The sequence below is a fragment of the Aphelocoma coerulescens genome, chromosome 1 (assembly GCF_041296385.1).
Source record: "Aphelocoma coerulescens isolate FSJ_1873_10779 chromosome 1, UR_Acoe_1.0, whole genome shotgun sequence".
NCBI classification, from domain to species: domain Eukaryota; kingdom Metazoa; phylum Chordata; class Aves; order Passeriformes; family Corvidae; genus Aphelocoma; species Aphelocoma coerulescens.
The window spans coordinates 24,867,386-24,892,427 of NC_091013.1; the positions used below are offsets into that span (position 1 = coordinate 24,867,386).

The 25,042-nt window shown below is 38.3% G+C and overlaps 1 protein-coding gene across 1 annotated transcript in view; it reads right to left on the minus strand.

Annotated features, from left to right (window-relative positions):
• COL4A1 (collagen type IV alpha 1 chain) overlaps nucleotides 1-25,042 on the minus strand; it is a 119,593-nt gene that overhangs the window by 40,126 nt on the left and 54,425 nt on the right. The window contains exons 3-20 of the mRNA XM_069003986.1: nucleotides 13,468-13,557; nucleotides 13,333-13,377; nucleotides 11,767-11,811; nucleotides 11,595-11,657; nucleotides 11,440-11,493; nucleotides 11,266-11,292; nucleotides 9,860-9,943; nucleotides 9,654-9,716; nucleotides 9,020-9,055; nucleotides 8,440-8,481; nucleotides 6,775-6,864; nucleotides 6,140-6,175; nucleotides 5,935-5,994; nucleotides 3,797-3,841; nucleotides 3,523-3,576; nucleotides 3,016-3,057; nucleotides 1,739-1,832; nucleotides 1,047-1,082 (exon numbers count right to left, since the gene is read on the minus strand). Of these exons, the coding sequence (XP_068860087.1) occupies nucleotides 1,047-1,082; nucleotides 1,739-1,832; nucleotides 3,016-3,057; nucleotides 3,523-3,576; nucleotides 3,797-3,841; nucleotides 5,935-5,994; nucleotides 6,140-6,175; nucleotides 6,775-6,864; nucleotides 8,440-8,481; nucleotides 9,020-9,055; nucleotides 9,654-9,716; nucleotides 9,860-9,943; nucleotides 11,266-11,292; nucleotides 11,440-11,493; nucleotides 11,595-11,657; nucleotides 11,767-11,811; nucleotides 13,333-13,377; nucleotides 13,468-13,557 (1,006 nt within the window). The remainder of the gene's footprint in view (nucleotides 1-1,046; nucleotides 1,083-1,738; nucleotides 1,833-3,015; nucleotides 3,058-3,522; nucleotides 3,577-3,796; nucleotides 3,842-5,934; nucleotides 5,995-6,139; nucleotides 6,176-6,774; nucleotides 6,865-8,439; nucleotides 8,482-9,019; nucleotides 9,056-9,653; nucleotides 9,717-9,859; nucleotides 9,944-11,265; nucleotides 11,293-11,439; nucleotides 11,494-11,594; nucleotides 11,658-11,766; nucleotides 11,812-13,332; nucleotides 13,378-13,467; nucleotides 13,558-25,042) is intronic.

The following is a 25,042-nucleotide window of genomic DNA, read 5'->3' on the forward strand; positions in this document are numbered from 1 at the left end:
AAAGAGAAGCAATTAAACAGCTACAAAAAATCCTACTTAAGATCTCCTTTTAGCTATTTGTACAGTCATGCAGGTCTTCATATTTTAATAACTTAGTTCACAACTCATCACTACACTTGATCACTAAAACATTTTGAGTCTTCTGCAACACTGCAGGAAGATACGGAAGTCACACAAAGCTCAGTTTCTGTAGCATAATTACAGCCTAAGAGCTATCATTACAGCCTGGGGCATATAGCATCTTCTCCCTAACCTGCAAAAAATTTCCTGGAAACTATCTGACCCTGGCTCACATTAATTTCATATATAGCTCACTGTCAAGTTGGAAAATGAAAGCAAGGAAGGTAATAGTATCACTGAAGAATGCCTTAAGAGTCTGGTGTCCACAGATGATTTGCCTAATTTTCAAAAAGAAAATACCATGGTGTAGAGTTCAAACACATGTACATGTACTTATATAGATAAAAGCAGTGTTTTCATGGACGTGAAGATGTTAAGACTCTGAAAAGGGCAAAATTTTTAGGCAAAAGAAATAACTTTTATTAGAGCAAGTGACATAGTCAAAAACAGCAGGAAGCCTTCAAGAATGACTTGATCTAGTATTATTTCTTCCTACAAACCTTGTTTTATTATACCTACACAAACACATACAGAGCTGAAGTGAGAGCAAGACAAAGACCTACATATGAGCATACATACTCAGGTATACATGCACACACTCACACACATTCACATTTAACAACTCCTCCTGCCCCATGCAGTCATACTCTCTGGGCTATCTCTGACGGACTGTGTACTGCATTTTCAATTTCAGCAGAAAGTTATCAGGGCAGAACAGAAAGAACAAGGCTGGATCACATCAGAGACATGAGAAAAGCAACCTACAGGAAGTGTCTGCAGGGATAATTACACCCCTGGAGAGGTCACTGCTTGGGTGTTCAGAAAGTCAGGCAGTAACTGAAAGCAGCTAAGGAGAATATCCCTCAGGACTGTTCACTCCAGAACACATGAAAAATGTGAAAAAATCAGTGGTCATAATTTCATACCTGGAGGTCCTGGGATTCCTTGTGCACCAGGGAACCCTTTAGAAAGAGAAGGTTTCAATTAAGCAATGAATTCTGCAATGCCAATGAAAGTGAACTTTTAGGAGATATTATTTAAAGTCACATTCATGCATATTCAAATTCTGAATCAAATTTGAAGTTAAATAAAATATATATATCTTCAAGAAATACATTCAGGGAAAAGGTCCTGCTGTGTTCCAACTTCCCCAGTGATTTTTCTTGAATTGGCTAAGGTCTGTAATGGGGAAAGCCAGAAGGGGAATACCTGATTTTCTGTTTACTGAAGCCTTTTTAAAAATATGCAATCCAATCTTAAGATTAAAAATAAGCTACTGACTTTTATAAAGGAGTTTCAAGATTCTCTACATTATTACCCTCCTTATGTTCATGTTGACTTCCATACTTCTTAGATAATCTCGCTGAATTATTTAACTACCATAAAATCCCAGTTTATTATTTTTCATCTATAACTGAAAGGCAGTCTTAGTTACGCTGAGAACCAAAAGTGTCCTACAAGCTACTGCAAAATATAATAACCTAAAAACAAATAAATAAATAACTGGAACATTACACTGTCATATAGAGCTCCTGAGCACAGATAGTACAATTTTAATTTCCTTTAGTGAGAAAACTAAAAGTATAACTCAACTAAAAAGACAAGAGAACATACATACCTTTTTCACCTTTTTGACCTTTCAGTCCAGGCAAACCTGAAACTCCAGGGTCTCCTTTTTCACCAAAGGTATCTACTGGTCCAGCATCTATCACCTAAATCACAGGACAAAGACTAGAAACATACAACTGAGCCATCATATCTCCCCCATCTTCATCTGCTGGTACAGAGGCCATTTTAGTTTTATTGACAATTTTCAGCAGTTTTGATTATACTTGCAATTTCAGCAAGTGAGAGGCTTGTAGCTGCTGAGGAATTACCAGAGAAAATAAATACTTCCCGTACTACCCAAATGTCTTCACATCAATTGCAGGATTAAGTGGAGAGCTTTTATAGCATCTTCCTCAAAAAGAATGATGCCAGAAAACAGTAACATGGTCTAAGCACTGATCCATTTGTATTACCTTTTATTTTAAAATGTTATGGTCTGCCAATTTTTGCTAACATTGATCTGAGCTCAATATATAGGATGCTAATATTTACAATACAATATTCAGGAAGTACGTACAATTTTCCAAACCGAATTAGCAGATGTTGGGGATTTCTCCCCATAACTGGGAAGCAGCACCACCCATCATCTATTTGTTCCTGACTAACCCCGTTTTTTATGTGAGGTGTTAAAAAAATTATAAATTGCTCTCCTGGTTTCTTCTTGTGCATTTCTTGCCAATTTCTCCTCGGGGACTCACTGGACATCAGTCAGCGAGTGGTGAGCAATTGCACTGTTCATCACTTGTCTTCCTCAGGTTTTATTCCTCTCTCTTCCTGTTATCTCCCTTTTCTTCATGATTATTACTATTACTACTATTAGTATTATTAACTTTATTTTGATTAATAACTTGTTCTTATCTCATGAGTTTTACCTTTCTCCAATTCTCCTTCCATCCCATGCCGAGGAGGGACGGTGAGTGAGCGAGCGGTGGTCTGGCACTTAGCTACCAGCTGAGGTTAAACCACAACTGCAAAGCTGACAGATTTACTCTTTTGATCAGTCTTTTGGATACTGTGTAGTGATTAGCAAAGCTTATAATATTCACAGTCCAAAACATTTGAAATTCATATTCTTTGAATCTCCTTTCCCAAATTTCAAACATACTTTAAAGAACTGCACCCAACTTTTGCTTCCATTAAGGAAAAATATGGACATGACTGATGAGAACAAGATCAGACTGCATAGTATCTCTTTTTTTCCTCCTTGTTTGAGCACTTAGACTTTCAAAAAATTTAAATTTAAATTTATTTTAAGTTTAAAATAAAATACTAATTTCTTTTACTTACTCTTCCTGGAGGTCCTGGGTAGCCTCGTTCCCCTTTGTCACCCTAAATCAAAATAGAATTTATGTTTTAAATCCAGATCAGATTTTTCTCCCAACAAAATCAGATTTCCTCAACAAATGACCAATTTGATACAGATTCATAACAACATCCAAATGGTAAGTACCTGGAAGGCTATAATAACCAGCATTAGTAATTACTTTGCAAGCCTGTACTGGTTTGCACTATTTAAAGAGAAACTGGAGGTTTTAGGGAAGTACACCTATGCTGGCTGGACAAAGAGCTTGTGAAAATAAAGCCTGCATTAATCAACCCATATAAGAGATCTAAACTGGGGATACCTACACTACCTTCATTTTGACTTTTCTTAGTCTCTGAATGATGACACACAGCTTAGCATTCATTTAATATTGCTTTATGTGCATTCGTTGCTTTAATGCAATCGATGAACACACCAGAAAAGCTATTAAGTCATTCTATGTGAAGGAAGCAAAAGTCGCTACTACTCACCTTTGAGCCAGGCTCCCCAGGTCGTCCTGGAATCCCAAACCCTCCAGGCAAACCCTGTGTGTAGAAGACAGTGAAACCAGAAGAGACAAATATAGGTGGATCTTAGCTGTGGCAGCAGCAAAGCTTAAAAATTTTCAAAGTCACAAATTCACTGAAAGCAACAACTTCAAGTAAACAATTCAGAAGGCTAGAAAACATCAACCATTTATAATACACAGACAGTTCTTTGTTTTGAATGTAAGAAACAGTACTGGAAATTGAGTAAAATACATACAGGTTCTCCTTTCAGTCCTGGTTCACCATCTTTTCCAGGCTTTCCCTGTAAAACACCAAGTTCCACTCTGCTTAAACCGACCACATACATGCAATTTCTAAAAACAGTGGATGGAATACTAGAACAAAATCATCACTATTGCAATGCATTAATCAAAGTGTGCTAATGCAGCTAACAGAGCAGAGAGTACAAATGGTGAATATGCCTAGTGCTTGCATTACCCAACACCCTACAAGATGCCAAATTATATAAAATCCTGTAAATCTGTTCCCAGATTCAGAAATAGCATAGGTTTCCCTGTCACAGAGTCTTCAAGACAAAATATATCTGCAGCACAAGAAACTGGAACCAGATCTGTGTTTTCCTTTCACAACAAAACCTTTCTATATATACACTCTTCAACTTCACAAAACATTTATGCATTCAGTGGTTCAGTTTCAGCAGAAGGCTTGTAGAGTGGCCCTGTATCAGATTGTGTGGCAATGTAGTGGTCAATCCACATCCCTCACACTGAAATTCAAATCACAAGGCAGATGATATGCTAGAAGTCAAAATTCCCTCCTCCAGAGTAAAATTATTAGACCACTGTGTTAACCTACAGAGAGGATTAGATTCCCTTGTTGAAGTAGTCAATAGATACATGATAAATGATCTAGATGGACAAATCTACTTTTCAGCATTTTCCCTTCCTCTTCCTCTGCACCATAGAAGGTCTGGGACATCAGCTTGTACCCTGATCCACTGGAGGCTGGTTTCATTTGGTGCCCCAGAGCTTAGATTGTATGTGTAACATAAGCAATATACATTTCTCCCATAAACCCAAGTAAGTAGATACTTAATAAACAAATTAACAGTGCATGTAATTCAGTCTAAAACACAATCCCAATAGTTTAGGTCAAAAAATTCTGTCTCAACGCAATTTAAGGATAAAAATGATAGAACAAATGAACCACCACCACTGAGGTGTGCAGCTATGGTCTCTTATAATGAAGGGTTACAAGTAATTTTTAGTAATTGATTAAAACTATGATCTGCAAAGTCAAGAGAGCCTTCAAATATACACTGTGATCAGAATTAATCATATGGTTTAGTTTCATTAAACTATAATATCAGATCATACCATCTATTCATCTTTCAAGGCTTAGCTTAATTTCAGAAGTAGCTGTGATTTCCTGACCAATTATCTATAAAATATCCTAGAAACTTTGTTCAGGGAACTCTGCAAAACTGAAAACTATACTTTTGATAACTTCAGATGCTCTGGTTTCCTCAAAAAGTTCTAAGCCAACATGTCTCCATTCTTTCAGCTTCAAGCCCTCATAAGACTAAAATATATATATGTATATGATATAAAAGATAATCCCATCACATAACTTTACTGAAAAGCTAATAGAACATCTGACTTTGAAGCAGAGTAGAAAGGGAGATTTTCTCTTTTTCAGACTGAAGTACAATCAAATGCCTGTAGATGTGGTGGGCCTAGAAGCTTATGAAGACCCACAGCTTGAGAAACTTAGAATTACTTAGAATACTTTAGATACATTTGAATGTAGAAAAAAATACAATTTTGCTACCTGCTCAACTATGAAAGATACAGCATGACTCATTAAGAAGTTGGATAGATGACTGATATAGGTCAGGTTAGACAAATGTAACAGACCTTATGGCCTCAAGCAAGCAAAAGAATTTCAGTCACCTACATTTTTTGCTCCATTCATTGTCTTTGTAGGAAACTGTACCTTCAGGCTAAGGGGGCTGTTGTCAACTGCACATGAGAGTATTTGAAATGAATTCAACACATTCCATTTAGCTAAAGTCACTCCTACAGGGTGAGTTTTTTCTTTGCTTTTTCTTCCATTCTGGAATGACTTAATCTTGCTTCAATTGGGATTAATGGGAGTTTTGCCTTCGCCTTCAGCACTGCAAGCTACTGTTAAGTGGCCTTAATTGTCTGAAATATTATATAGTAACATTACTGCATGTTACTACTACCTTGATTGTACACCTGTCCTACAGTAAACTTGCTTGTTTGAAATATAAAAAATTTGCTGTTTAACTAATGGTTACTAAGTTTAATTAGCTAATGGAAATAATACAGTAACTGCCATTATGGTATTGATAAAGTTGAGTATACTTACACGAGGACCAGGCTTCCCAGGTTCACCCTTGTCTCCTTTGAAACCTGAACCAGGCAATCCCTGGAAAAGAAATACTCACCAGATCAAAAATACTGCCAAATTCCAAAGTAAATCTGCTTTTATCTAATAGGTATAAAGATATTCAGTGACATTATCAGATTCTTTAAAATTTTTATCATAGTAAAAAAAATAACTCAATACTCACTGGGACTCCCTGTTCACCCTTTTCACCTGGATCACCCTAATGAAATTATAAAAAAAATGTATATTAGTAAACAAACACTTAAACGTTTTTCATTTAGGTTGTAAATAATTCTTTATTTCAGCAAAAGCACATTTAGTCCTGTTCTCCATTTCAAGAACTATGCCTAATAGTATGATGAGCAAACATTTAGACAAACATCAAATGTGAATCCATTAAGCTAAGTTTATTTTACTAGTATATATTGCTTTGACTACTTAACTCAGTAACTGAAAAATTCATTAGCACTAAGATTTCACAAATGTGTATAAGAAAAGTTGAGTATATGCTACTTAATTCAAACTTTCAGAATATTTTTACAATATCCTATCCTTATCAATCCTTCTTCCTCAGAAAGTCATCTGTTGCTTACTTATTTATGCAATCATTGATGAATTCACCACCTATCATATATTTTTTAGAGAGATTTCTAGAATGAAAATTAAAATTCATCCATGAAGTAGAACAGGCAGAAATTTTGGAAAAATTTGCTCTAGGTGACTTTGTATTTTCCTTTTCCTGTTTCACTTTTGTTTGCTAATTCCTATTGATTATACTTTAATGAAGAGTACAAGAAGTTTAATCATTTAACATCTCACCTTTTCTCCCTTTATGATTTCACTCCCTTTTTCTTTCATATGGGGTGCTGGTCCTGGGGGTCCTGGGGGGCCCCTTACCCCTTGTTCTCCCTGTCAACAGCAAATCCAGAATTGTCCATTGAAAACAGAATGACACTGAGATCAAACACTGCTAAGACCAGTAACATTAAAGAGAACTACCACTTGCATTTAAAAATATAGCTAAATGGGTTTTTAAAAAATTCTTTTTTCAGCAAAATCAGTGAGAGAGAGGGTTACAGAAGTCACTGCTGTGTAACTGGTTACAGACAGAGACTGCCCTGAAGAAAAACCTCTGAATCCACTCTTAACGTGAAGACTGATTAATACCAAATATCAGGAACATATCCAAATAATTACAGCAATAGTACTGAAGTTTTATAGTGCCTCCTTCACGAGGAAGGAAATTAGGAGGAAAGAGGTTGGGCACAGAAAGTCAACGCCTAAAGAAAAATGTTAGCCAAAGTTTACAGTGTTCCAAAAGCTTTGCAGAGGTCCATAAAGGCCAACTTCAAGATGATAACTGTGGACAAGTTTTTAGTATGCATATGTCCATTGCAGGGTCAAAACCTCACCTCCTTGCATAACGCAAAAGCTCTATCTTTAACAGTAAAATACCTCTGAAAAGACTCAATACATTTCAATCAAGCAGTAATGCGTGCACAGCAATACCATGTATCTTCTGCTAAAGACAAACCTGAGGAGTCCAGGAAATCTCCATACACTCCTATGTTATCTTCGCCAACATTTTTCAATAAATTTCATGATAACAAATTAATTTCAACAATGTGTCATCTTGAAAAAAATTCTTTCCATTAGGAATATTGGGACTTAGACATATTAGTAAGGTAATGTAATGTAATTTACTTATACCCCAAAAGCCCTCTGTCAGTGACACTCATGAAAAGCTGCTGGAAAAGTGCACAGACACATTATGAATTTACTGAATAGCCCTTGAATGCATGCAGTTCTTGGCTCCCAGAAACACAACATAAGGCACTTCAGCCTAGACCTCTCAGTGGGAGAGGTAACAGACTAAAGCTGACAAGTATTACCTCCCATTTGATGCTGATTAAGAGAATAAATGGGATCCTGGAGCACATCGTTTGGCTTAGATTCATTCAAAAGTAAACCAGTCTGTGTGCTCTTAAACCTCTTCCTGGTTGTGTCATACACAATAAAAGGGGACAACTGAAATATCTGCTTCAAATGTGTACATTACCAAACCAAAATAAGGCAGACAGGCCTTAAGAGTCCCACCACAATTAATTCTGATCATTCTGAAAAGCACATTAAGTCTCATCCCTTAGAACTAAACAGATTTAAAAAAAAATCTCATGGTGAGTCCTAATATACAGAATAAATGTTTCCAGATCTGCCTAGTGCAAATTAAAGTAGCTTTCCAGGCACAGCTGGAAAACAGGATGGTGATCTAAATTACTGTCAGGTATAACATCATCATTAAAAAAGTCTGTAACTGCTCACAACTTTTGTTTGTTTAGTTGTAAGTTACAGATTAACTCAAGTCTTCCAAAAATTACAACGCTGATTTTCTCCATTGATTGATTTCAACGGTTTTCTTTGTTTAAAACACAGTATCAGGAATATTTCTGACAGTTGTTCTCCAGATGTTTACAAGAGACCTACCTTTTCACCTTTGGGACCCTGAAAGCCCAAGCCCATGTAGCCCTGAAAACGTAAATTACACACACTTAGTCAATTTTTATCAGCAGTGCCTAGGTGCAGATACATAAACATATGAAGGTATTATGTACACGTCAAATGCTAAGGGAGAATATAAAACACAGAATATGTCTTTTAAATGCATGTGTGAAACAAATAAATAATCATGTCCTAACCTCCCTGCTGTTTTTTAAGCTGGGTGTCACAGTAACTTGTGAAAAAACTGATTGAAATTTATCAGATAATTTTATTGTCAATATGCTTTTTTACCCAACACTTTAGTGAAAATGTTGACATTTTAAAATTATTTCAAAAAAACATAGAATGCTGTAATTACTACTGATTTGACCAAGTGAGATAACAGGGCTAGACAAATTTGAAAAAAAAGTGGTAAAGTTCTCTCTTTGTGATGTCCATTAAGACACACAAGTAGATCCCAAAGTGTAAAAACCCCACACCTTTAGGACCATTATTTTCCAGAGTTTTCAGGATCTGGTATGCAAAATAAATAGACAGACTTCGTATTTGTATTAAAGAGTCCTACCTTCTCGCCTGGAAGTCCTGGTGCCCCTGGGGGACCCTACAAGACAACACATTTTAGCATGCACATGTGTAGAGTACACTAAGTGGAATAATGCCTTATTCTATGAAAACAGCAGAAAGGCAAATCTTTTCATTAAACCCAGTAATTTCATTTTTCTCTTGCTGTGCATTATTCACAACTTGAATAAAAAATAATAACAAAGACAATCTGTCTATCTCATTAATAATCATAATAACAGATAGATGATAACGTGCTTCCACGGTAACACTCAGTGCTGCCACCCATAAAAATAACCTCAGCAAACATTTGGATTTTGATCTGAATGCTTGGTACGTAGTTTATTTTCTTAATTAAATTGGGAAAGAGAGGAAAGGAGGACCAACAGTTATAGTCTCTCCCCCACAAAAATACCCTCCAAGAGTGCAAGAAGAGGACTGTAGGAGCAGCTCCTACTGACAACCCGTGTTGCCCAGTAATTTCTGCCATGGTAGAGTTCAGAAGGCTGAACATGAAGCCTGGCACCACACGCTATCTTTCCCAAATCCCAACCAAGACCTGCTACACACACCTTCTAGAACACTCCTGTAATAAAGATCCATAACTGAAGTGCAAATCACCATGAAAGGAAACTTACTGGCTCTCCTGGAGGACCTTGTGGCCCCATTGGCCCCTGAAAGCCTGAAGCTCCGGGTGGACCCTATGAAATATTCAAATGGTGTCAGAAGAAAGTGATATTTATATGGTAATTTCATGATACTGATACAATTCAAACTTCTATACAAACTTCTATACACACTTCTATACAAACTTCACTTCTATTCAAACATCATTTAGACTTACAGGCAGTCCAGGTTGACCAGGAAACCCTTTTTCACCTTTTAGCACACCAGGATGTACAGGACCGATCACTTCACCTGGATCTCCCTAAAATAAGAAAAGAGTAAGTCTTTAACATGAATTCAAATACATTCAAAAGCACTAGGAGAGGAAAGTTGTAGCTATGCATACTTTGGAATCATTTGGAAAGCTGACTTAAAAAAATCACCTTATTTCTTTTAATTCAGCTGAAACATAGAGATATTAAAGTTAAAACCTTAATTGCCAAATGTACTTTAAAGCCACCTGAAGAGTTTCTAGTACCAAAACTACCTTCATACCTCATTTCCTGTATTGTAATGGTAGTCGGAATGATTTTGCCATTAAATCTATCACTATTACAGTGTCACCACACAACTGGAGCATCTGACCTGGCTGCTGAGAGAAGTGGTACCCTCATAATCTCTTCTCCAGGCTCATATCTTCATGCTTACACCTAATTTTGACATAAAGGCCATTTATGGTGTTCTTTGTCCTCAGAAAAGAAATACACTTAGTCTTACTTCAGAAAACTATTCCAATCGCCATCCATTTCTTTATGTCCCTTCTTTTGAGAGTAAAAGATCCCATTTTCCCTGTGTTTTTGTACAAAGTTACAACACTGTAAGTGATTTTATTTCAGTCTTGTACCTATGCATACATGCTTAGGGAAGAAATATCTGAGTACTGTTTCTAGAATGAGTCAGCTCTTCCCACATGAGAGTAAGAGAAATGGACATTTTATAACTTGGGTTGTCATGTCATTACAAATTTGAGATAACATTTAGACTTATATTGAGCTTATGGTTCCAAATAATATCTGTTCATTTTAAAGACAAAAAGCTCTCTCATGTCTTTCAATGCTTCATTCTCCAGTTCACAAAATGCACTCAGATACCTAGTTAGCTAGCCTGATCCTTTTTCTTTATGAAAACTGTTTAGTATATGTATGAGTATGGTTCTCATATTGTGGGGTATATGACCTTCTTCCACAAACATTATCCATGTGAAACCTTTTAGTTAAATCAAATGCCAATATAAAACCAAACGTTTGAATCATAAAACCTGTCTAAATCTTTATACACAATTAGGTGGCCACCATAGTGTTTATAATTACTGATGATATGTACTACTTTTTTTCTGTTGTAATCCATATAATACTCACCCTTTTAAGACCTGCATGCAACAACACTTACGTTCAGTTGTTATTAGGTGGGGAGGCTACCCCAATGTCTTTATTTAGTGGGGTTGCAAAACAGAGTACAAAGTGAAACAAGGTAATAAAATTTTTCAGTCCTTAGGTAAAGACTGCTAGTCTTAGAGGATGTAGAGATCACACCAATTCTTATTGTTAGAAGCAGGATATAAATACACTTAAGAGTAAAATGTACCTTCATGCCAGGAGGTCCTGGAGGTCCCTGTGAAAACACAGACATATTTGTTGTTATTGCTCCTCAATATTGTATATATTATATCTTAAACTCTGTATCATTTCCTATAGTTACATTTGCATTTCAAGAGTCAGCATTAAAAAACATGAATCAAGCAGGAAAGAATCTACTTACTATACTTCCAGTCAGTCCTGGTAAACCTGGGGGACCTACTGGACCTCTTTCACCCTAAGGGGAACAGAGAAATCAGTTTTGTTTAGGGAACACATGCATGAGGGGTGTTTTTATTTCAACACAGAGATGGTGTTATAAACATATGTAAATGTCACCTTTGTGCCATTACATCCTGGAATGCCAGGTGGACCAGGAGGGCCATCTTGTCCAGGAATGCCCTACATGAAAAGAAAGTAAAGAAATTAGCAATATTAGGAATAATCCAGGTCAGATGTCATGACCAAAAGTTTGATATTCTTTGTAAAAACATATGTACTTCATACGTACAGGAAGGCCTGGGTTTCCTGGAAAGCCTGATACTCCTGGGGGGCCCTGCAATTGAGAAAAAACACAAACTGAAATGACAAATCCACAAAACACCAAGGACAAGCTGCAGCCCAACTTGCATCTCCAATGCTGACAGTAAAAACCAGTAGCATTTAAACTTCCTTGACAAAATAGGTCTAATCTTCAAAACCTCTCGAATATGGCACCTTAGTAATGAATAAATGAAAGCAACCTTTTATATTTCTTTAACTTTTTAAGCAGTAGGAACTAGATCAGAGCCTCATGTAAAAGGGAATAGGTGTTGCCTTCTCACAAACATTGTTCCCAAAACTAATTTACTGTAGGTATCTCTTCATAGCAGAAGATAATGTCAACACACCGTAAAGATGCTTCTCTGTCCTTCATAATCATCAGTGTATCAATTCTTTCTTATTATCAAAAATCCTATCAGGCTGAGCTAATTCTTTCTCCTTGAACAGTTTTTCAGTGTAATGAATCAGGCATTTAAGTTGGCACATCATTTTCATCCTATCATCTTACTTATCCATGCAGCATTTCCTAAGACATGTATTATGAAGCAGAAAAGGTGTATGGGAATCCTGAGCTCAGATAGTGTGTTTGCATCTTTCAAAACTTTATAATTGCTAAAATACATTTTACTTATTCTGCAGCAAACAAATACAGGAGATGCCAATTTACACTAACTCAGGATACCCCAAGTTAACATGGGCATCGTGCATTAAAATATGGATTTCTTGATCTAGCAGAATGAATATCCTCTCTGTAACACCTCATAAACTGCACTTACTTCAGTAAATTCTATCTGCTGCAGCAACTGCAGGCAAATGGAGAACAAAACTGAGATGGCATTTTGAGAATCTGTGAGCAAGAGGGCATAGCTGAAAATGTATCCATCATTACTGGCCAAGTCATTTGAATCCTCTTTCATCAAGATGTTAGGAAATGTGAAAATGTTCAGAAAGAGCTTGGCACCTCACAAAACCCAAAAGGCACGGCCCTGGCCAACATAATATGCTAAAAGAAGTGCTATGTAAGTGCCCCATTAACCAGAAATAACAGGAAGATCACAGGTATTCAGAGCCTCTTCTAGCAAAGCTAAGAAATCTGTCCCTGGCTTTAATTTGCTCTGTATCTTGTGCACAGTTTTAGCCCACATGTGCTCATGAGTATGTCAGCTTCTCTGCTGGAATGCTTCAAGTTTAGATGGATAATAAAGGAGAGTTTTGCAAGAGGAAATAAGGTTGATACATTCTGAAGCTGGAACAAAGCCTTTTGGTATGTCAGGAAGATATCAAAGGCATATTAAAACTATTGCTGTTGATGCAGTGATAAGTATCAGGTAAAAATGCAAATGAATAAAGTATTGGCTGCCCAATGCAGCAAGAAGTTCAAAGGTAAAAGTGAAAATTTTGAAATTGTTGTGCAGCACAAGGGCATGTCATTCACTAGCACAGACTTCCTCTTGCACATGAAGGCAGACACAGAGAGTTAAAGTCATATAAACCCAAAGACATCATAATTGCAAGAAAGTAAGGTAGAACTCACTCTTGTTCCCTTTGTTCCTGGCAGTCCTGGTTCTCCAGTATCACCCTGAAAAGGAAAAGAGAAAACTTTATCTTTTCTTGGGACAACAATTTAGGGAAATCTGATTGTTTTGAATACTAAAGCTTCAGTTCTTACCTTAAGCCCTGGTGGCCCAGGGGGACCTTCAGGTCCTTGCATTCCAGGAAACCCAATCACACCCTGTAGTCCCGGCAAGCCTCTTTCTCCCTATGGAAGAAAAAAACTAATTAGCAACTACACAACTGAAGCTCCTTCTTCAAGTAACTCACAAATCCAATTTCTGTGCTCAAGGAACCTGTTAAGAGGTCAGAAGCTACATGTGACAGCAAAGAGTTCGTGTTGGTACTTGAAAGAAGGATTATTATAAATTAAGAAATATTTATGGCTCAATAATAGATTGGCAGGGGCTGAGTGTGGCATAACAGAAAAGCACTCTTTAAATGTTAATCAAACCTTGTTTTTCTGGATAGCACTGTTCATAGCAGGTTTATTCTCCTGGGATCAGGAAGGTCACCTTCCCTCTAATAAAACCTACCTGCATTCCTCCCGAGGTACTGCTAAATCCCAGTAGAAAATCTAACAGCCCAAATCAGCAACTAAATTCCTGAAAACCACAAATATCACTGTTTGATCAACTAGTGTAGGAAGGGTAATTACCACTCTTCTTATACACCACTCACAACAGCAGGTTTTGGAGACCAGGTTTATCACTTAGACTTAAAATTTCAGGGTGGTTCAGAGACAGGTTGCTTCAAGATACAGGATCTTCCCAAGAAGCTGAACACACAGATTTTATGTGTCATCCTTTTGATTCTGCTTTAATGCTGTAGGGGACACCTGTGTTGTTCCTCTCCCGACAACTCCAAATGTATTTAAATCAGATAAATTTAGAGGCAGAAAACCTATCCACACTCTAGATCAATACTGCAGGTATAATACATTCAACTATATTTGGACTCCCAGTGAAACCAAGAGGAACACTGCCTAAATAAAGTATACAAAATCTACATGTAGGGAGAGGGGGAAAAACTTATGCATGACAATTCCTGGAAACAGTAAATGAAGCAAATCAAAAGCCACTTGTTCCATGCAGGAAGTAACCAGAGTTGTCCTTTCAAGGTGTGATGTGAAACAAGCAGAAACACTTCATACTGCCAAAAACTGTGGGAATATTGGATGAATAAAACGTTAGTGTGAAACTGCAAAAAGAAGAAGTTTTACAAGTTTGAAAAACGGCTAAAAAACATGGCACCTGCTTTAGAAACTCAAAACCCAGCAATTTTCAAAGGATAGCAAAAAGAAAATAAAATTAATGAAGTTCAAAACACATAAAGGGACACTACAGAGATTTAAGTATTTTCAGCAAAACAGTGAGAGATGAAATTGCAATTTGTAATTAACAACCAATTCAGTATTTGATTTCAGGATGGCGATTAACAATGAACTTTTCTCCTGTTTGCTCAGGACAAAGACTCCCAGAAATATGCTTAGAGGTCATCTGAGGACTTGAGCCCACATAAGAACATCTGAGTCTTGGAGAGCTCATCTGTCCAGGAAGTGTAACAGGCCTCTTGCAAAGAAAAAGTTATGACATGCAGGCAGAGGAAACTGAGTGACAACCAACAAACATGGTGCTATAGTGTCAGAAGATGAGAGGAATTGGACGACTTGTGGAGTTAGTGGGTTGATGTTGTTTTTTAGTTCCTTGTCCAGGATTTTGTTAAAATGAAGAGACAAGGGGGAAGGGACATTATTGATGGGTATGAAGAGCAGGGCCAAGGAGGAAGGGAGAAAACTCAGAGATTATAAGAGCATGAGAAAATAAAATCAAAACAACATTAATTTATTAATAATTCCTGACAGAAAAAATTATCCTGCTGCTTCTCCTTTCCTTCTTCCCATAAAAATAATTTTTTTCAATAAAAGAGTACTTTCTGAGCAAACAGTCAGTTTTTCGTTGAAGTGCTGAAATGGCATGATCTCCCCTATTTAATTCCCAATAAATATTCTTTATCATGGTCTGAGAATAAAGTTTGCTGATAACCCAAATCTGAAGCAGTGTGTTAGACCAGAAAACAAAGCAAAACAAAGCAAACATCAGAACAGCTGGAGAAATATGTTTCTAGGTCAGCTGTAGAGGTAAAAAGTCCAAGTTCTAAAGTAACTAAAATTGTTTTGAAAAATATTTTAAGGAAGAACGTATCATGATGCAGGTCTCTGAATGAATGTTGAAATAATTAACAATCTGAAATATATCTGTAAAGTTAAAGAAATTACATAAACCCATACTTTGACTGGCTAATTTGCACTGTTGTCACAAGTGTACTTCTACAAAATCAGTTGTTATGTCATTCAGACCAGAACTTCACACTGAACCCTCGGCACTTGCTCTCATGACCTGCTGCGAGATAGGCTAAGGAAGGAGAAGGCATTCAAGTACATACAACAGGATCTTCCACTGCTGAAAGAATGTACAGTGTGTGCAAATGAGAAGAAAACAGGATTATTTTGAAACCCACAGAGAAATATGCCTCATGTGTAACATATGTGACTCACATCAGTCATGTTAACACATGCTGATACTTTCTGCACTCAGAAGTTCTGCCCCTGAGGATTTCACCACACTTTGAACCACAGCACCCTGCAACACCGGAAAAGAGTCTTTCCTCTATTCTTAAGGAAAGTTAAACCTGAGGTTTACAGATCAGATTTTCACTTAGTCTAAGGCTCCCTTAGATAATTCTGGAACTGTACAAGGGCCTTAACGTGCCTGTAAATCACTTCCTAAGGGAACGACTGCTTCAGCTGGCCAAGAAGGTTACCTAAAGGCTTAAAATACATAAAAACTTGCACTTCCAAGGCAACTATAGTCAATTCTCTTAAGGCTATCTTCAACCTCCTTGGCTGCTCTGTGTGAGGGGTTAAACAGCTGGAGGAGCAGAGTTGAGACCATACCAAGTCACTTTGAGCTAAGATACATTCAGGTTTCCCTGGAAACATTTTTATTTTCCTGACTTGAACTGTTAGGCCAACAAGAAAAACAACCGGCTATTTGTCCAAAACTTCTGGACACCCAGTCAAGGTACTGGATGTTCCAAGCCCTGGAAAACATAACTCCTGAGCATGTGGAGGTCTGTACCATCCCAAAACCCACAGACTCATGATTCCTCTTACTGGAACTGAGCTCATCTTTTTGCTAGAGGGAGGTAAGGAAACATAAAGGAGACTGCATGTGTGAGAGCTGCCAGATCCCTCTCTGCATGCAACCTGCTGCCTTGGCTGCTTATTCTAACAGGGAATCATGGACTTACACACTGCGAACACCTCTTCCTCTACTCTGCCTTTCCATTTGATTTTACTGCAAAGTAAGTTCAGGGTGAATAGTCCAAACCAAGTATTGTGTAAGAAATCCAAATTTCTGCAGTTTTAGGCTACACAACAAATGGTATTTAACTCCTCTATGCCACCCATGGAAACTCAGAGAAGTTAGGGCAACCTGTTCCACCAAGACTCAGTAACAGACCCAGGATGTCTCCTGGGTTCCAGTCCGTTTCTTTAGTCCAGGTATCAGTCCGCTTCTTTCTACAATAGCATTAGAAAACTAGTGGTGCCAACACTTATAAGGACTAACTAACAAAGCTTTTACTTCAATACTCCTGTTTGAGTTTGTACAAACTTCCATCATATTTTTTTTTGCATCAGTGATGCTACACTAAATTACAGTAAAATTCTATCAGTCCCAGAGCATCTGCACTGAACAAGAGAGTACAGAAACTCTACCATCCTTAAACTGTAAAGTCATATGACTGAAGGGTATCCTAATGTCACTGAGTAGATTAGACCCCACAGATCACTGAGGTAACAACAGCTATACTGCTGCTTTCCTACCTAAAGCGGCTTACTTAGAACTTCAAGATCAGACAAAGCTATCACTTATTATGCTGCACAGAACAGACATGATCATGTCCTGAAGATGGCTTGCACTGCAAGGAAACACTTGAGCTGCATCGTTCCCCCACTTGTCTGCCTGTTCCTTTCTTCACTCAGTGTTCCAGCCAAGCAGCCCAACAGTAAGTGCTTGTGCTACATTTATGCTGCAACTCAGTAAGCACACACACTACCTAAATTGGCAAGCGCCAGGTCATTACTGCTACCCCAGTTATTTTTCACTCAGCACTGAGATTTCTAGCTGTGATGCATGAAGAGCATGAGACTCCGACTGCAAGGGTTATGTATTGTTCAAGTTCCAATATTCACAGCTGCAAAATCTTGGCAAGTAATATTGAAAGAGCTTCTGCTTCTTACAAATCAATTCATGAGACTCAAAAATTAAAACAGATGTAACCATGTCATCTGTACCTCTGCTGATTCAATGCAAGCTGTCAGAAAGCACAAAGGAGAACACATTACTCAGCTCTCAAAAATGAATATTTTGCCACTCAGCTGCTGGAAATGTGGAGGTGCTACGTAAAAAGACAGCAAGTGCTCAGTCACCACTGCACTTATTTAATAAGCAAGATGTCTGTGTTAGCTCAGCTTTTGTGATATGCCTTTGCATTAGGTAGCTCAAATTAAAATTGAATGGACTTCTAAACAGACATTAGAGCTTTACTGCATGGGCTGATGTTTTTTCCTGACACCCACCCTTCCAAATTAGCAATGAAATGCTGTTTGGCACATGGAACAACTGCAAATTGCTAAGCAAGAGAGTCACATAAAATAAGTAATTACAGAAGATTCAGCTGTAACATATCAAGGGCTGAGGGGGAGGAAATAATCACCGCCCCATTATAAATTATTTCCCCTATTACTTTGCCTAGGGACTGCTGGACTGGGAGGTTTTAGGCTTAAGAGACTGGTAACATGGATATAAATAACTGCTTCCCAAAGTATGGGCTCACAGGGTGTCTGTGTCTGTACAAATGTGATGTTCTCAGACTTTCCAGAGACTCAGGCACATGGTGAATAACAATGTGTAGATCTTCCAAAGTCATTTGAAAGATGCTTCATTTCTTAATATTTTCCTCTGCCAGAGATCTCCCAGCAGCTGAAATGGCAGGACAGTCTGTCCTTCAGCTGAAAAGGCATAAAACTCAGTATAAGAGAAAGATGTCACAAGGCAGCTAAACTGATCTACCCAGCAAAGGTGGCTCTTCTCCTCCTTTTAAAGGGATGATGCCACCTCACCCTTCTTTACATCATCTAGTATGATTCCCTCAGCCTCCACTGCACCAGTTCTATTAATTAAATTTATTCCCTTTTCTTTAGTGACTGAGCTTGGTCTGGCCTCTGTGAGCTGAGGAGCTGCCAAAACCACTGCGAGGAGGACATAGCAGGACACAAGGTGGAAAGGCAGCAAGAGCAGTTTCTCACACCAGCACAGTGGGGTTTGCTGGAGTTCATCCACCACAGCTCCTCAGCTGTGCCTTCACAAGGGAAACTGAGCTGGGAGCCAACAAATCCTTGGCCTTGCCAGAGGGCTGTCTTCAGCCCAGTGTCACTGCTAACTCCAATGTGTTATAAGCTCAGAATTCCTCTCACAAATGCACATGCTTTCCTGTTCCCAAAAGTTAACGTTCATTGAACTGGAATTTTACCAGGGGTATACTTGGCAAAATAATGCAACTGTTTCAAGACGAAAACTGACAATGCAGTTTTCAAATAGAAAAAAAAAAAAGGGCCTGACTGTCAACAGGAAAACCTGCCATTCAAATCAGTCATCACACCTTGATGGTCCAGTGTGACCTCATAAAATCCACAGCAATGGACAACAGCCTTGCAATGTACTACATGGTTTCTACCCAGACTATCCCCAGCCAGATGAGAGGTGAATGCAGGCTCTGTATTTGTTCCTTCAGCTGATGTAACTGTGAGCACTCAAGTGAATTGGCTCCAAGGTGTTGGACCAGTAATTACAGCAAGCAGTGGGAAACAGCATTGTGCGACTTGAGTAATACTCTCAAGTCACAGTGTTTCTTTCCACACTCCTTTAAACATGTGTTAGAGAAGTAATTGGTTCAGTGTTACATTAGAGAAGACACAGAGGTGAGGAATATCCTTTATTAAAGGATATAATAAATTCTTTATTAAAACGGTATTTTTAACCACCAGAGGGAGCACAGGCCCTGAATATATTTCAGGAATAAAATAAACAATATGTACAATAAATGTCATCTGTTTGTCCTCAGCTGCACTTACCATTTTCAGTGTTTTATTGGAAGTGTGAAGTGGATATCAGTCAAGCAGAATTATTGCTATATGCTTACAGGACGTGTGTCCTCAAATGCACTGACGATGTTTAACATTACAAAATTCCCACTGCACATTCTTCAGCAGAATCTATCTGCACTATAGCTGTACAATTCTGGAGCCACACAAGCAACAAGTAATTAATTACACAAACATAACTCTGCAGACATGCAAAGAATCTGTTTAGGAGCTCTGAAAAGATCTTGGCTCACCCAGAAGTTTTGGGGCTGAGTTCCTGACTGTATGTAGAATGGAAGAGGGGGCTGAAGCAGAGAGAGGGGGTGTCAGCAAAATTTGGATTCTTACATTGCCAGGAAGTGTCTGAAAGAACTCAGTCCCATGGAAACATGAGTGCAGCATTTTTGGCACGACCAACAGAAGGAACCATGACAATTTCACACAGCCTGCACAGCTCCACAGTCATGCTGCCTGTGGGCTGGATGAGGCCCTGAACAACTTCAAGCACTACCAGGGCTGCTCTACACTAAACTCAGACATGTACAACAAAGATCCATCCCAAGAGCAGCTGGGGAACAGCACTCTCTTATTCATGACCTCTTTGCCATGGTGTTTATTCTGCCATCTCCTTCTCCCTTTGCTCCCTCCCCAGTGACTTTCACCTTGGGACTCCTTCAGTGCTGCAGTCAAATGAGCTCTCAGGCTGCATTTTGAGGGGAGGACACTGAGAAGCACCTACTGATGGTGCAAATGCCAGTGCCATACAGGTTCATGTACAACGGGGCAGGCACACTGATCACCAAATCTCATTCTGTTTTTTCACTCCCTGACAGGATTATTCTTCCTACTATGAAAGTATCTTTTCTCAAGGATCATGAATTTACAACACTGAAGAACCTGTGCAGCTTGATACAAGATGAGCCCAAACCTCCAATAGCGACTCCATTGATAAGAACATTTAATCTGAGGGCTGTTCAGGTTTAAGGTTCAGGGACTGAGCCTGGGCCTCTGCCTCCTAAACACTAAAGAATGCTTAGAGCAAAAGCATATTTCTATGGCAGCTCATGGCTGCACAGAACATTCCTCAGGAAGCTGCTAAGTGCTTCCCAGGAGCATAAAAACAGAAATAGCAATCTTTGATTATCCTTTTCCCTACATATCAGTATCTATGTGCTTAGCTGGTGCTCAAGTGCATGGATATACAGTATGTCTCAAAGAAATTCAGATGTTGAATAAGAAATGAGTGAAGTAAAATTAACATTCAAAAGCCAATCATGGCTATCATTTAATTGGTGTCAAGCAATTGGTTTCCTATCAACATCATACAATTTCAGTTAAACCAACTTTAAGTAAGAGCTCTTCCCTACATAATTTAACAAGTCTTCTTCATGTAATTCCTCTTCTTGCTCACCCCATAGTTATTCATCCTTTTCCAAAGGTGAGAGTCAGTTTTTTCAATGCAGCTGCCCAAAGTTCACATTTCAGGACTTCTTGAGCCATGTACACTCTTACCTTAGGCTCTCAATATTTCCTTATGCTGGCATGTATATCATTCCTGTATGCTTTGTGTGATTATTTCATTCCAGTGTAGATAAATGTTACAGATCCAGAAGTAGCTGGGATGCTGAGGGGGTACATACTTATTCATAGCATGATTGAGGGCATGGTATATGAAGTACAGAAATACAAAATGAGAGAGCAGAACACAACAGACAGCAACCAAACTTGAACTGTGGAAGTCTGCCTGCACAGAGTTTGGCAGTTTAACACTAAAGTATGTAGTTCATTGTCTTTATGTTTAAACTTTTCCTGATTAAAAAAAAAAAAAAGCCAACTCAATAACACAGCTTATGATGTTTCAGGAGGAAGTCACACAAACCTTTTTACAAAGGTATACATGAGGTTCTCCAATTTTATTTTATTTTTTAAATCTTTTATCACACATGGGTCAAGGAGCCTCTTCCTATCAGTAGAGTCACTCTGGGGAACAGAAGAACCTCAAAAAATCCAAAGGGAAGAGGATGTTTGAAGGACAAATGTGTTTGCACTGTAAAAAGAAAAAGGAAATTCTATCACCTGCATACAGGTTGACTCAAAAGGGTGCTATATTTCCCACCCCTTCTAATCATCTGTTGAACACATTAGGTCTGAGTAACTCTTCCTTTGTTTTATTACACATTGTGTTAAATCACTTCCAGTGTTGAAGGTCCAAGAATATAAGGGGTAAAAATGCTCCACACCCTTCCTACTTCATTAATGAAAATTATTTAGCATTTGTTTGCATTTGGCATTGTTTAAAGGCTCACATTTAAAGATGAAACAGCAGGGGAATAAAAGGATCTTGAACTTCTCTGGGTTTTTTAATTTATTTTTGTTCAGATCCTAGACCAGGAATGAAATGTGACGTTACATGCAAGTTTTATTCTCTTGCCAAAGGTTTGTCATGGACATATTTACAGAAAATAATCTCTTCCATAAATAGTAAAAACATGGGCAGCTGGTCCTAGACAGTACAGACTGCAATAAAGTTCTCAAAATGAGGTAGTTCATATCTTGAGGGTATGCGACAAACAGTACTATTTGAGACAGTGCGAGTCTAGCTGCTTTTTTAGGTCAGGTTGGAAATGGCATTTCTGAAGTCTTAAACATTTTGAAAGCTCCACAGGAGAAAAATACCCTTCCACAAAATAGAGGAAATATTCTGGCTTCTGACCTTTAAACATGTAAACACCACAAGGCAGGTAACATTGTGCCTCAAAAGTGTAAATCAGTGCCTCTTTACTTTATTGTCTCTTGACTCAACCAGATCCATTTTAAATAGATATATTTTTGTAATATACAAGATCTATTTTTGTAATACCTCCAGGGATGTTCAGCCTAAGTCAATAAAGTTAACAAAGATGCAATAATCATTAATAACAATGAAAACAAGTATCTTTCTTATTTTGACATTGTAGAGGAGATCAGCATCCTTGTCAGTAAGTGTCAACCAGAAGTTAGTGTGTTGCTCAGCAGGTAGCTTTAAAGCTTTTCTGACAAAAAAAAAAAGAAAAAAGGACAAGGACACGTAAAGAGGCCTGTCGGAATGAACATCGGCGATGTCTGACTGCCACCCAGAGGACCTCGCGGGGAAGTGACACAGCCAGGCTCCGGGGACACTGCCACCCCCACGGCACAGCCCTTCCCTCCCACCCCTCTCCGGCTCTTCCTAAAAGCTGATGGAGCCCAGTGACCGACAGCGGGCAAAGGCAGTTTTGCTATCCAAAGCTCATACTCTGGAGAGTTTCACAAACACTATCTTTTCCCTTTTTTGCTGAGGGAAACACTGTCACTCAATTCTCCTCTCTTGGCACTGATTTCACTGCATGTAATACCTAGAACTTCCCACTGGGATCCTTTTGTAGAAATTTCACGAGGCTGAATGTGTCCTTGCTGGATTTCCAGCCTCTATTTCCACACTTTCAGACAGAAATGAAGTTTGAGTTGAGGAGCTGGGATCACATCCTTAATTCACAATCCCCGTTAAAGGTGCTGCAATACAGATGGACGCAGCACCGGCTTCTCTGTTCACTGCTCGCTACACAAGCCTTTGGTTTTCCTCCCCTTATTTCACCTAACTACTGACTTTGGAGCCAGAGGGCATTTTGCCGCTCTGTACTAGAGTCCGTCCCCTCCATCTCCAACACTTAAAACCATTTCTTTTGCAGTTCCGCATCGTCTTTCAGTCTTTGCTTGGCATTCGAGCAAACCTAATAAAATTAAGTGTTACCAACCCCCCTCAAGGCTTTAAGTATTCTGCTAACTATCCATGAAATGCTTTTGTTGCATCTGCTTACAGTCAGTGACAAAAGAATTAGAGAACACCCCATTTGATGCTAGTGACTGTGCTCACTCAGCTCAGTACACTGTGCACACTGAACTTTGACACAAGCCTTGGTAAGAACTATTTTTGTTGGCATATCAATACATTTAAAAATGTTCCAGCTGAACTTCGGTGGAAGCTGTCACATGCTTTCTTTAAGAGCTACAAAATTTATGGGTACATTTTGCCATTCTAATCACTGTTAAATGTTCTAGGAGATATAAACATGATTTTCCAAACAGGAGTCGAAGTTTCTTTTCCCTTGGCTTTACCTTAATTTCGTTTTTCTTTCACTGTTAAAGATTATATAAGAGAGTACTTTATCTATAACTGAAAGCTAGTAATTAGATTCATCATTTAATTCAACTTTCTTTGCTATGTTATCTATAGTTCAATTAACTGTTCTATCGCCCTTTCTCAGGTGTTGTAGTTACTTGAAAAGAAATGTTGAAATCCTTTTCAACATCTCTTAAATATGGTTTCTCAACTGTTTTTCCTCCTACTGTGATATTAAATTTCTTTTGTGGCTAACCTGAACATGTTCTCCAGCAGGTTAGAAACTTCCCTGTGTGATAAAGCACTCCACTATCACTCCTTTAGCAGCTACTTCAGGTTTCCTCTTTGAAAATCCTACTTTCATGCTGTTTCTTACAGTTCTGTCTCCTTCCAGGTATATATGGTTACAAGTTTTGCTATTACTTCTGCCGAAAGTGGTTTTGAGAACTTTGTATAAAATTTGACTTTTTAGCCTTCCTTAATGAAATCCAAACTTTGAGAAAATACAGATCTGCTTTTCTGAAGGCCAACATCATCTGGCCAGATGTTTTCAGTGACTAATCTAAGTTATGACCTCTCTCTGAAAGCATAGGTCTAACCTGAGAGAAAGGAAGCAAACAATTAACTACCATGAGGTCTGAGAAAACCACACCAACTTCCCAAACCACTTTTTGCTCTTGGCTAGAAAGGCTAGAAAGTGATTTAAGAAGATTACTATATTACTGTGTTTCCCTAGTGATAATTATATACCCCCAGGTCACTTCTTGTGAATATTGCTATAGAGAAAATGTACACAGAGACTGATTATTAATTGCATTAGATATTAAATTCTTGTGTGGAAACTGACATATCACACAACTATTTTAATGTCTGTCTTGGTCTGAGAACCCCAGCAAATACAATATAAATTGAAGAGCAAAATGATTTAAAGAAACTTAAAGGGTTTAACTACAAAATGTAGCTACTGCTGTACACCAGAGTTTGCTGTCTCAAACTCCTAAGTTACACCCACAAAATCCTGTCAGCTTCACAGAGTTTTAGTGGGCAGTTATATCAGATACTGAAAAACTGCACATCAGGATGGAAGTTTTGTAATCACTATCTAGTCAGCAGACATTGACTGTATGGACATAATTTTAAATTTGGGAAGATTCCAAGCTGTATGCACAGGTATTGCACAGGCACTGGGCAGCTCCACTTCCTGAGCATGAAGATTTCAGAGAAGTAGAGACAGACACAACTTTTCATATCTTACTCTGACCTCCCAGTGGTGAAGCTTGACTGACTTCATTGGAGGCTCACATACTTCAGATCAAGCTAAGGCCCTGCAATCCTTTGGGAAACCCG